Source organism: Lissotriton helveticus, chromosome 9, assembly GCF_964261635.1.
Source record: "Lissotriton helveticus chromosome 9, aLisHel1.1, whole genome shotgun sequence".
Taxonomy (NCBI): Eukaryota; Metazoa; Chordata; class Amphibia; order Caudata; family Salamandridae; genus Lissotriton; species Lissotriton helveticus.
The window spans coordinates 495,034,219-495,048,329 of record NC_136070.1 but is presented as its reverse complement, the minus strand read 5'-3'; the positions used below and the strand labels follow the sequence as shown (position 1 = coordinate 495,048,329).

The window sequence follows — 14,111 nt, the reverse complement described above, 5'->3', positions numbered from 1 at the left end:
GTATTGGAATGCCCTTTTGAGTCTGTGCAAACCTACTAAACTGCATGTTTTAAGGGTTTTCACCAGCTCTTCTCTAATTTTTTCCCATAATGAGAAAGGTTGGAAATTTACTCATGACAATGACGAATGTAAAACTTCTTCCAGGGTTGGGAAAAGTGAACTTGCAAACCGCTCAACAGATTTTCGAATGAGCAGATTCACACATGCATGTTTGCTTGTGCTAAAATGCAGTTAAAAAATGTTCAAGGACTACGATTTTTTGACCTGTAGATTCTTGTGAATTCATGAAAGCCGTAAATCTACACTAATGCAAGGACATACACCATGGGTGCACTTATGAGATTTCTTTAATAATTGGGCCCCTAATTAGGTCTGGAATTAACCAAGACCTTTTGTGTTTATTAAAATTCTAGCTCTCTCTGGTTTCACTCTGAGTGACAGCATTCTGCTCCTTCACAAGTAGCATATTGGCACACAAAGTAGTTTTGTTCAGTGCCAGGAACGAATATGGCAATCTGTGCTTTGAGACCAAAGTTTTTTTTTTTTGCTGTTTGCCAATGCTGGTTAGTGGCGAGGGCCCGGCAGCTTCCACGACAATAAGGTTTTACAAAAACCATGCCAAAAAAGACACACATTGACAAAATGAAAAGGCTGACCACCAATTTCAGACGTACTGACTTTGCCAATATGTGTTTATTTTTATGTTTCCCATAACCTTGTTGAAACTGGTTCCTCTGATTTTCCATTAGGAATGTTTTTGGGAAATACCAGAATGCATTAACACATTTTTATAAATGATGCTGTAAAGAAATGGTACCTAAAGATTTACAGTAGTTTAGCAAAATGTTTTTTTCCTAGTGGCATTTTTTTGTGAACATTTTATTTTGAAAGCAAAGAATCATCCGTCTTGCTTTCAAGCTTCTGCAAATATTTGCATCTAATCAGAGCGCATTTTGGGGGCATTATACATAGCCTCATACTGCTAAACTTTGAAAATATGTGTACACATAGTTCTCCTGGAATCGCTGTCAGAAGTGCAGTCTGAGCTTACAACCTTGCCTTAGAATGCTCACCCTAATAATGATGGCTTTACATTAATGAACCATAAATAAAAGTTCGAACAGCATTAACATAGGAACACAAAAATGACCTTACCTGCAGACAATGCCGCTACCTGAACCATAATGTGGTAATATATACTGGAAGCCAGAGGGGTTGTGCTGATAGGAGTTAGGCCTACTTGCACCAATGACAAAATACACATGAAAACTTGTAGTCCTTGACACCAAACAATATGTCCTGGGCGACGGGCTATAGGGATTCCACACCTCTACTACAAGAGCACCCTGCACATGTGATAGATAGTTGTCCCGACAGGGCAAGTGTGAGTCTGCTTTCTTTGTGTTACCATGCTTTCCTCTCCCCTCCACATGTGCCAGTACTTTTTGTGGATCCTAAACACCTTTGTTCTCTCTAGTTTAGAATGTGAGGAAGATGCCTCATTATGTAGACTTTTGTCTCAGAACAATTTCCAGTTTCATTAATAGTGGTGAAATACATTTCAGGGCGAAAAAAGACAAATGAGTGAATGAAGAAATACCCTGCTTCCATCATTTTGGCCAGGCTCTGAGCATGACCTATATTTCAGCTCTTCTCTCACCTGTGAGTTTTGTGAAAGACACGTTTTGTATATTCCTTCACAAGTTTAATTCCAAGCTCCTTTGTCTGGTGTATTCCTACTGTATTCCCTCCACACCTATTAAGTCTGCTCTCCCCTCTAGCAAGAGACCTTTGAACTAAAAAAAAGTAGTAGCCAGTAGTAGTCACTTCTGGTCCTAGACTATTTCTAATTCAACCCAGTGAATGCTGGCTCCAGCTATGAGTGTGTTGATAGTCTATTAGATTCTGCAGCTTTGGTCTGCTCTGGGCCAGCAGAGCCTTTGCCTATCTTTTTCATTCAAGATCTTTGGTCTTGGTCCACAAAGCTCATTGCAGGAAAAGATTTGACTACCCCCATACTGCTTAAACTCTGGTCGTTCTGTCTCAGGTTAGCCTTGCTGAAACCTAGGGAATTTTTCCTCTCCTGCTGACCCTCCCATTGTGAAGATGTCGTCATCCGCAATCTGCCCTGACTTTATCAGAATTTGATCTAGTTAGCCAACATAATCTTCTAAGAAAGTTATTTTGAAGAAAAGACCAATTAATGTATTACCTCGCAACCCAACAAATGCCACCCCACCACACTTTACCCCCCCACCCCACTTTACCCCCGGTAAATCGATCACCTAACTTCTCATTAAGAGGCCAATAAATGTACTGAGTTTCAGATTATAAATTTACTTTTACCATTTGAGAAGACTTATTGCCTTTGTGATTAAAACATATTCCCAAATCTACAAATTCACTTTCTCTATCCAGGGCTGTATTATTTAGACTCATTTTCTTAGGAATATATGGCTTTCCGACAAACCCGATTTCGCAATTAACTTTGTTCACAACTGATTTCTTCTGTATAGCATTTTACATTTTAAACCCAGAAGTTGATGGAACAAGTTCATGATTCGTGCCAGCAAAATAGAATTGTCAGCAGCATTGTGCAGATATTGCACAAAGAGGTCGTTATGCTTAATTTAGCGCAACCTACTGTAATACCGTAAAGCTGTAAATCAAGGTAGTAAATAAACACATTAAATAGAATTGTTGCTAGCAGGCCTCCCTGTCTGATCTGAGTTTACAACCCTAAAGCTGCAGGTTTTGCAACGTGAATCTTTTTTGGATTCACATGCTGTGTAATATTTGGTCCCTTCAACAGTTGATAAATGCAACGAAACTGTGACTTCTATGGAAGCATTACAATTCAGAGGAAACCTCCTGAGAGGAACACCACCAGACTGGCAGGAAGAGAAAGTCTCTCTGGATCAACTTCACATCAGAAGGCACAAGCCAAGGTCAGACATCGTCGTAGCATTGGCTGTACCAGACACAGGGATATGCTAATGAAAGAGCACAGTCTCACAGAGGAGAAGCAGCCTCCCCGGGAAGTGACTTATCAAATCATCAAACTCTTTCACACACAACAATGGTGGGAGGCAGAATAAACAAGCATTTGCAATGCAATAGGTCTCGCATTTGCGAAACTTTGAGCTATTGTCATTGTTAAATGACAATGCCGTTTATTTTTTGTGTCGGTTTTTAAAACATAAATAAAAGGCATTGTCACTTACAATGCAAATAGCTTAAACTCTTGCAAATGCGAGACCTATTGCATTGCAAATGCTTTTGTCAATATGTTTTTGCCCTATTCTTACGGCCAAAAAATGGTCCTGGGCATTCATCAGGACAAAATAACCATACCTGCCCTGGTGTGAAACTATAAATGGATAAATAATTCTTGCATGCACATATCTTTGCATGCGACAGTGGTGGCTAAATGACTGTCACGAGACTGGTACTATAATACTACATGCATGGTACCTGTGGGAACAGACAAACATGTTTTATGCTGTCACAACATGGTGAATACCTGAGTATACATGTACGAAGCATGCTATGTGTGGGTTTCTCATGTACTGTTCATACTAAGTCTATTTGTTATGAACAAGTGCACATCTGGTCTTGTGTAAACTGTCAGAACGACGAATACTCTATGTGAACACTGCTCTTGTTACATTGTGATAATAGTGGTCACTGTAAGCCATGCATGATTTAAAATAGCTTATGTCACGGTGTGCCTGGTAGGCATCTTAAGCAAAAATGACATGCACATTAAATCACTTTTTTTTACAAACCTTACCCATACAGGTGTCATTATCAAGCCCCACGGTGTGTGGATGGTGTTTTCGTCCTGTGGTCAAACACTAAGGTGTACAGGGATAGCATATGAGAAGACAAACAAACCCATACATTCTTTTAAAGAAAACGCTCTGAACTGCTCGTCTGGAGTGCTGCGGTTGAGAGATTATTGCCAATGTCTCTCCGGGTCAGAAAACAAAGACATTTGATATGCAGGATTAAAAATTGCTGCTCTCAGCTGCAGGTCTAGAGGTAAACGTTGCACATTGGCTACATGAGGAACGAAGTCCTGTACTCACAATGTCGAGGGTCCCGAAACTGCTGTGTACCTACTTGGTATTGCACTGTCTGGCTTGCCGTATAAACAAGTAAAGTAGACACACTGTAACACACAAAATTAAGGCATACAATCCAGTCGTAAGAGTAACGTGAAAATAAAACTCCTCCATAGACAGCAGCTGCAAAATAAAGGTCCAAATACAAAACAAACAAATCCCCGCCGCGCTGCCCGCGACCCGGAAGCGGTTGGGAAGCCGGCCAATCACAGCGCGGCCCCAACCGGAAGTCCCGCCCCATCGCGGCGAGAGTCAGAGAGAGCTGCCCGAGGAGCCACGAAGGCTCCGCATTGAGTCCCGGTCCCGAGATGGGGGACCGGGTGAAGAGCGGGCGGGCGCATGGGGAAGGCGGGGCTCTCATGTGGTGAGAGAGCCCCGCAAAGCGCTACCGCCGCCCGAGATGCTGATCCGCCGCCGAGCACCGCCAGAACAGGTAAGTGTGTTGAGTGAGAGGAGGGGTGAGTGGGGGTGGGGTGTACGCGTGTGTGTGTGTCTGTTTGAGTGTGTTTGTGCGTGCGTCTGTCTGTGTGCGCGTGTGTATGTTTAAGGGGGGTGCGTGTGTGTATATGCAGTGTTTGTATGGCTTTCTTTGTGCGCATGCGTGAGTGACGACGTGCGCGCTCACGAGGTCGAATCTCGGCCTGCAAATGCGCGTGGCACTTTGCTGTCCTCATTCCCTGAAAAGTAACAACATAAGTTGTCTCGCTAGACGCAAAAGCTTCGCTTTTGCTTACGTCTAGCGAGACCTAAAAAGTTTCTTTAGGGGTGGAGGAGGATGTTCACAGTGAACAAGGTATACGGATATACCGAAACGCGTGGGTTGGACTGTGGTGGCGAAAAAGAAAAATGATTTAAGAATAAATTAATATACTGGAAGAATACTGCTGGTGTGCGGCCTTTTACTTCCTCATGGAAGTGTTGTGTATATATGTAATATATATTATTTTGTATTAACAAAGTGGCCCCTGCGTAATTATGTCTCAGGAGGTGTTTCGGGTGAAAATAAATTGTTTGTTAACTTTTGACTCCGTAAACTGATTTGCTCCAAACTTTGCAATCCACTTACTCAGTCATTCGTCATGAAGATCCACCATGGGACACAAATCTGCTGCTAGCTGGGTGTAAAAACAAGCAGTTTCTAATTTTGGCCCTTATAAGATATGTTACACATCTACCCGCTGCAAACTTGGCATGAAAGTAGAACTTTGCACCACAAGAGAATAAGCACGCTTTCTGAGTAAATCCGTTCAGTAGTAGTAAATATATATATTTATCTAAAAAAAAGGCCCTGAGCTGGTTCGAAAGAGTTAACAATTCTGTACATATCTGTTGTTTTGGCCATCAAGTCATGACTTGCCAATCCGGCAAGTCACCTTTTTGTATTTTGTTTCCCGAAATGTGATTGCCTGTATTAGGGTTGAAATAATTTTTTTGTTATGTTGTAACTTGCACATTTCACACAGGGGGATTCAACAACCAATGGGGTTGAGGATATCTAGGTATATCCCAGAGGTGACCTGCACCATGACAGTGCTCAGGAGTACCCAATTGTAAGTCAAATCCCTCCAGACCAAAAAAACTCTGAAAACCGCGCACGTCGAAGCTAACTAGGGCACGGCCATTTTAAGTGCTAAATTTAACCTCTGTTTTTGTGCGTGATGCGTAGGTTTCAGGCAGTGGAAACGCTCTGGCCCAAACCTGCTGTGCACAGGTGAGTAGGTGTGGTGGAAGGTTGGAAACTGGCCACTTTGGAGCCCACTAGAAATTTTGCATACTCAAATTGTGATAGGCTGGAGTAGAGCTCTCATACAATAACTGCCATCATCATCCTTTCTGACTAGCAGGTTTTGTGTCATGGAAAAACATTACCACAGCCATGTGGAATAACATAAGGGGCTGGGAGGAACCCTGAGGTGTGAAAAAAGCGTTATCCACCAATAAGTAGTAAAAAGTTGAAGACCGCGATTTAAAAGCAAATCTTAATACACTTGAAGCCATTTTAGGTGGACAAAAAGACTCCAATTTGCCATGAAACTCATAACTTTATGAACATTTTCAGTCAAAATAAATAATGGAAAAATTGGTTTTACATTGAAAAAAATGAAATATGAGAATTATTTTTCCCTTTAAAAAAGAAACGTAATTTCCCATAAAGAAAAAAGTTGTGTGGTGGCTTTGGGGCGGCGGGGACAGGTTGACAAGACCGCAAGTAAAAGTAGCATCATGGGCAAATGTATCCATCTGGCATTGAAACTAGCCAACAGAGATGACCTGGAATTCGGGAATGGAGACCACCATGATAAAGGGAGGCTGAACATATGGTTCAAGCATGGGATGAGCTTTTGCAAGAACTGACAAACTATGATGCAGAAGACACGCAGAATGTATCACGCAATGGGGATGATGGAGGCGGACAGAGAAGAGACACATTGAGAATAATGACCGTGGCGAGGATCTTTCAAATACACGAGCTGTTTGGAGGGGCAATATGACCTCTCTCATCTGCTGAGTGGAAACTCTGTTCAATGCTCTTAAACACTCAATATCCCCACCACTGTGACCAACACTCTTGGAAAACCACACTATCCACCAACATCGCTTCCCCACCTCCCAAACCACCACATACATACTGCACACCCTGCAATATGAGACCATGCCACAAGAGTGCTTTGTTACCTACCATCCATAAATGTGTTATTACATTATAACTTGCACACTACCGAATTTGGATTGACATCCTTGTAAAACCCACACATGTTCAATTCGAAAATCAATAACATGTTGGAAAAAAGACCAACTTTCGATTTCAGTCTACATTCTCTAAGTGATTGAAATACCGACTGGACAATGAAGGGAATCTATTCTAAACAGATCTGTTTAGCTCAGAGGCATTCACTAGATCATTTCGAAATTCATACACTTTCAGGTAAAGAGATTGTGTCAGTTAGACCACTACATTTTAAAGGATAACTTATAGACTAACGTAGCCAAGCCTATTGAGCAAGTCTTATGACATGGAAGCGATACATTACAATGTATAAACTTAAGTAGATGCAAATAAAGTTTGTCATGTAATAAAGCTTCTTAGTTGCATTGTTCTATTACAGAAGGAATGTTTAATGGTTTGAATGTTTATGAATTCTTGTTTTTTTTTTAATTCTTGTTTTTTAAAAACTTCAAAAACCTCTTAAGAGTCTCGATTTTAGATATAAAGTCAAAAATAAACCTTTGTTTTCTTCCTGTTTAGACATGACAAGTCGACTTCTTGGGCATTCCGTGGATGGCAGTAAATTACCCCATCTAACCAGCTATGATTGTGAAGTCAACGCACCCTTACAGGACAACAGAAATCTGTTACAGGGAGAGGAATTGCTTAGAGCTCTAGATCAGGTTAACTGATCTTTAATCATCCTGCTTTTGGACACTTATGAATCATCATCCCTTCCCTTCTCACCCTTAAGGCAGCAGTCTATTTATATTTTCTATACCTGATCTTAGAGGCCTGGCTACAATACTGCACTATTCGAGTTAGTTCAGTTCTGATCCGCAGTCTACTTTTCTCGGCAGTCTTTAAGACCCAAATTTTACAGAATCATTGATGCACATGGATTGTCATTTTCTTTGACACATTAAGTTGAAACAAACACTTTAAAATCAGCAGTGAATGCACCTTCCATTATTGTTCGGCTAAGGAGTAAATGCTTGATAAAATATTTAACAGTGAAATATCCACTTAGCTAAAAATGCTGCACTCCTTACGCTGAATTGTGTTGTTTTCCTCAGTACTGCCCTCAGAAAAGTTCTGTTGTATTAGGTTTCCTTTGCAGAAGAAACAATGCTTTGCGCACTGTGCATTGTAGCCTCAATCGCACAATATATATTTTCTTAAGAAAAACAAAAAATACCAGCAGTTCTCATGCAATATACTCTGCATTTGTGACTAGTGCTACAAAAAGGAATAAACTAAACGTTTTCCATTTGTTTCAGTTTTTGCCTAATCATGTTAAGCCTGGATGGAGTATGTCATTGTTTGTCGCACTGTAATGTAAACTATTCTTAAAATGCTGTGTAGTGGATACTACGGAAAGAATTTGTGAACTATTTGCAATCGGTGAAAAAAGATAGATTTCAGCTGGAGTAGCAGCATTTACTGTCAAATCTCTTCATTTTTAAAGAGATTTACATTTCTAAAGTATGTAGTTTCTGTGCCACCTCTTTAAACCTTACCTGCAGTTGTGAAAATGCATTCTAGTGTTGCATAACTAATATTGAATATAAATGTTCTGCTTACCCTGCGTGGAATAGGTGATATTTCAAACGGATTGTAACAGTTTATGCATTGGTAGGAAACTGCATAGTACATTGAGTTGTTCAGTTTTTGATGTTTCGTTTCATGCACTGTCGCTATTAATGTTTTTATTTTTTCATAGAGATTTTAATGACTGAAAATATTTTTAGAGGACTTTATTTTGCCATGTATCATCACATCTGAACATCTTCTCCTTTCTTTGTACTGTACCAATCGTGCAAATTATTTTATATTCATTTTTCCCGTTTGTGGTTGGATCTAACACTAACTGTATTGTTTTATTACATCAATAAACATTATACGTGGACCAGGCTACATGTTCCTAAAGCACTTGTTTTACTGGTTTTCTAAGTAGTCCTTTTTATAAATTTGCTTCAACAATTTTCCAAACTTACAAGTATCCAACAAAACTACAGAGACCAGAGAGTACGTTTTGGGAGGTAAGGACAAAATCTGTAATCTGAACTACCCCCATGACTGTATACTAACCTACTTTTCAAACTAATTACATCAACATAAGCTGGTCAGCCACTTGTTTGTGTGTGCTCATTTGTCAGTGTGTCTACGCCATCAATCAGTGCATATCACCTGTTAATTCTATATTTTAAGCACTCAATTCTCTTGTATACTAACAGGTGCCAAAATCGCAGCCTGTGACAATGCACATGTGACCTTGTTTGGGGCTTGAAGGTTTTGGAGTTTCAAATTTTGCTTTACCAGAAAGAACCCTGTAGAAGCACAAACACAATTATTATTTACCTTTTATAGATTTTCATATTGTTGTTTGGGGTTGTTTGTTCTAGGTATACCAATTGTATCATTCAGTTTCGATTCATTTTCTCATAACTGAAGTACAGTTTTAGATCAAAGCACCTATTCTTTTTCAATACGAAGTACATATATTTTGTACATTATGACGAAAATATCAGAAGTTGAAGCTCTTAATTTTGAGTATTTCTAAATGCAACACATGTCAGTATTGTTCCACTAGTATGGCTTGATGCACTCTGAATTTTTGATAACTACAGGCCTCGAAACATTTGGTTTTCCAGCTCCACCAAGGTAAGTGAATTTAATAGTCGCAAACTAATCCTCTGCACTCCTTCATATAGAAAAAGGAGCACATCTTCTGAGTCCTAAAGAGTAGTCTTCTCTCTATAAGCTAATTTGTATCTGCAGTTTAAGAACTGACAATTTAAAATCATACCACAGGTACCTTAAACTACGTGCCTCTGTATCCTTAACTGAGAACCCCATGTCCTCAGAATGAAAATATAAAATATTGTCTCAATATCAAAAAGTCACCCTTGTGAAGAAAAGTCACTATGGGTTCGATTACGATGTTGGTCGGAGTTGCCTCCGACAGACACCTTTCGCTGTCTCTGGACCGACCGACCGACCGACCTCTGTTTTACTTGTGGCTGCATCAGCAAAATACAGGAATAATAATCTCGCCACTATCATGCCAGTTTCCTAAGACGAGTAATCAGTTGTTGCTCTTACAAGGAAAGTGACATCTACACCATTTGTAGCATTTACTGTTAGAGCTGTCAATACAAAAACAGTAGTGGCAAGTGAACTGAGAAACATGGGTCTCTTTAGGAAACGCACATTCAAGCCAAAATACTCCCAGATAACAGCCAGCATTAAACACCACCTTAAATACTGCTATAGCCGTGACACCCAGACAGGGATTATATCAAAGTTCACATGGAAGCTGGCAATTCTTACATCAGCATACTCCTTGGAATCATTTATCAAACCACACTCCATATCATCCTTTGAGGAATCATCCATTTCCCCACCTGAAGATTCAATGTAGGTGAATTCAGTGAGTAAAATCTAGCAACCATCTAAAATGCATTTGCTGCAGTTGGGGTAGATTGTCGCCATTCGCCAGTGAAGGTACCTCTACATGGTGGGACACCTCTGTGACATATTTGATTGTTTAGGAATCAGCCTGTGCACAGCTGTTAGTAAGTGAAGTTGTATGGGTGTTCCGTGCTCCAGGGTATCACCCTCTGAACAGAGTGCATTTATTCACCCCGATATCGGGCACGGTCTTTAACACTCGAGTTTAACAGTTACGGTTTTCTTGCGCATTGACGCATTAATGATCACGCGCCTATCACCACTCAGAGTCACTCGTGAACGCTCCTGATGTCACTCATGACCACAATCGCTCACATCTATATAACAAATAGGTATTCCTCTGTATGTATAGATCTAAAGTGGATAACATTTAATTCACAGATAATCCCCAGACGAAGGCTCATGGCTGAAATGCATTGGGATTGAGAAATTCTGGGCTCTGTGATGCAAGCTTACCAGAAGTAATGCATTCTGGGAATTGAAGTTCGCTAAAAATATTGTGATGTTATAACAATATTAAACCGCATCAAAACCAACGGAATATATTTGTTTTATTGCGCTGTGTTAGAACTGGCTATTTCTGGTAGGCTAAGGCTGACGCCAAAGCCAGGCAGAAACCACCATTCTAGTCAGGGCGAGGGAGTCACACGCCAAGATAACCCCTGCTCACCCCCTTGGTAGCTTGGCACGAGCAGTAAGGCTAAACTCGGAGGCGATGTGTAAAGCATTTGCGCCAGCACACAACAGCAACAACATCCTAGGCACACCACAAAAGGAACTCCACACAAGGTTATATGAAAATAACTTTTGTATTGTCAAAACACATCAGATAAAAATCACACATGTACATTGTGCCAACTGGCACGGGCAATATTCATAAGGGATTATTTACAGGACAGGGCCACTGTCAGAATCAGCACTTAGTAGAAATGAAATACTGTCAGAAATTAGAATAAAAGGATATAAAATCACTGTAGCACAAAATAACAGTTATAAATCACAACCAGTATTTACTGGTAACAGGTAAGTACCACCTACGCAACCCTAACCACCTTAGGAGAATGTCACGCAGGGGACCAGGACCTCACTAGGACCACCTGTACTAAAAAAAGAACAACCACCTAAGTATCACACAGCATTTAGGGGTCTAGGAAAGAACACATTACCCATGATGCATAAATATACATTCAGAGGAGTAGTAAAGGGAAACACATGATGCATAAACCTACACATTCAGCGGTGTTAAGAACAAAGAACATGATGCATCACAAACACACTCAGAGGTGCAGCGCTAGGAGACACATGACGCCTAAAACATTCAGAGGTGCAGCGCAGGGAAAGAAAGACACAACTCAATAGCGCAAAAACACACAGTAGGCAATTACCATCCTAAACATAGCAGGTAACCACATTGCGCAAAAACTCACATAAGCCACCACCTGTGGCAGTCCCTAGGCCAACTGGCCTTGTTGGGGCTAGGACGCCCTGTGTCTCAATGTTTGGGGCCTAAACGGTGCAGGTGCCCACTACTTGCTGGGCACCTGGGAACAGTCACGAGACCTAAACGGTGCATCTGCCCACTAATTGCTGGGCAGCTGAAAATCCACAAAACTGCGCCAGGGCCCTCACTGACCCTTAGGCGCAAACTGCGCCAATGCTGGAGCCACACAGGCTCTGAACTGCGCACTTGGAGCCACACAGGCTCTTAAGCAATTATAGGCCCCTGGAGCCCTCAGGCTCTGAAAACAATGGTGCCCCCTAGAGCCTCACTGGACTCTAAACCTAACATTCGCAGGCAGGAGGGGGCGGGCACCAGCAATGTGCCCCGGCGCCCCCTCTAACTAAAAACAATGGCCCAGAGGCTTCTCAGGGCTCTCAAAAACGTTGGGGCGACCCACTGCCAACCGGGGCCGCCCTTGAAGCCCTCGCGGCTTCACACTGACCATAAGCGTGAGCTCGCGCTACTGGGGCGGGGGGCGGACACCGACAATGTGTCCCGGCGCCCCTCCCTTTCTTCTGCCCCACTCACCGGTTTGCCAGACGATCAGTGGCTCTCCTCACTCGGGGCTCTCCCTCCATTCGGGGAGCCTCGCGCCGGACTTCTCTCTCTCTCCGGGGCTCCCTCAGCACACGGGAGCCCCAGCAGCAGGCCACGCTTCCTCCTCTCTTCCCGGGGCTGGTGGCCCCGATCACGGGCCCTGCAGGTTATCTCCGGTCTCCCTCTGCATTCGGGAGACCGGAAAAGCGGGAAGTGGCTTCTCTTCACGGGGAGCACGGGCGATCCTCCAATCGATGCCCAGCTCCGCAGGCGAGCCCCCAGTGGCACCAGGACTGCAGCCACTCACAGCGCGGCTTTCCCGATGGCGCGACGGCCCGGGAACCAATCCCAGCGCGGCGTTGCTGAGGGGGCTCGTCGCTTCCGGCCAATCAGGGCTCTGCTCCTTCGGTTTCTCTGCCATTTCAAGCCCCAGCCAGCGCGGTGAATTGGGAGCAAATGCCGGGTGGGCACCGGCGTCCTTAACTAAGAATCAACCATAAATCGAGGTGGGCACTCGATAGGCTCCTCAATCCGGGGCAAACGCCGGGTGGGCACCGGCCTCAATCAAACACAAAAACAAAAGCGCTACTAAGCGCTTGGGCAAAGCAAAGCGCTAGAAAACCGGTAGAGCGCTCCCAGGCGCTCAGGGGGAAGCACATCGCTTCCAGGCGCTGGAAACACAAATCAAGCGCTCTCCACAGGAAAATGCAGCCTCTCCATGCTGCAAAGGTCCCAGGGGGGCAAAGCCAAGTCCCCCCCCATCAGCCCAAGCAAGGCAGAGGGGTCCCCCAGGAGTCCAGGAAAGTCCATCAGGTGTCCAGGGGCTGGGCAGGGCCAGGGATTCCCCTGAGCCCAAGCAGCAGCACGCCCCTGGCAGATTCAAGTCGAAAAACAAGAACATTTTGGAAGGGGACACAGCCCCTTCTTATACACAGAAAAGTCTTTGAAGTCTTTGTGCAGGCAGTGTGAGAACCAGCTAGAACTGGTTATAGGGAAGTCCTCTCAGTATCAGGGACAGAGGTGACAGTCGCCCAGCGGGGAGGTGGAGCCAGCATTGTGGCAGGCAGGCACAGCCTCATTCACTCCTAGGTGCCATCTCCTCCCACTTCCCTGGCAGCAGATGCTGCCTTTCATCCACGGGCTGACTCAGACAACCTCCTGGGGGCTCTGCAGCCCCTGTCACCCTCAAGCCAGACAGTCAATCCACAAGCAGGCCCAGGCACTCCTGGGCCAGGCTCACCAGCCAATCACACGTCAGGCACAAATTACACAAATATGCCAACTTCTCAAAGTGGTACTTCTAGACTAGACACAACCATGCCGCATACACCATTACGCAGCATTCAATCTCACGAGTTCGCACATATCAAACTCGACCCTGCACTCCCCACACATCAGGAACTACCATGGGCATACATATTCCCCATTCATTCCTATGGGAGGGCAGGTCACTCACCACACATACACAGAGAGCTCGCGCACTTTACACTACCGCAGTGAAAAAGTGCGCAGAGGCCTAAAATCACCAACACCAGGTCACAGAACCAGGCTAGGAAAAAGCAAAAAGTCTCGGGGTGAACCTGCCAAAAAGGGCCAGGTCCAACACAACCCCCTTCCAGCCAAAACGCAGGGTAGACCAATCACTCCACTGATGGGCTTCACTGCTTTGGGCGACAAAACACGGACACGGGCCCGCACGGCAGGGACACCCTCCGGTTTTTCGCCACTCTGAACCCACATAGATTTCTCTCAACAAAAGCTCTCT

The 14,111-nt window shown here is 43.5% G+C and overlaps 1 protein-coding gene across 2 annotated transcripts in view; it reads left to right on the top strand.

The window, feature by feature from the left end:
* Positions 1-8,748, top strand: part of HIF1A (hypoxia inducible factor 1 subunit alpha) — a 273,305-nt gene extending 264,557 nt beyond the window's left edge. For both annotated transcript variants that reach the window (XM_078660334.1, XM_078660333.1), the window contains exon 15: positions 7,375-8,748. In XM_078660334.1, the coding sequence (XP_078516460.1) occupies positions 7,375-7,526 (152 nt within the window). In that variant the 3' untranslated portion in view covers positions 7,527-8,748. The remainder of the gene's footprint in view (positions 1-7,374) is intronic.
* Positions 8,749-14,111: the final 5,363 nt, after the last annotated feature.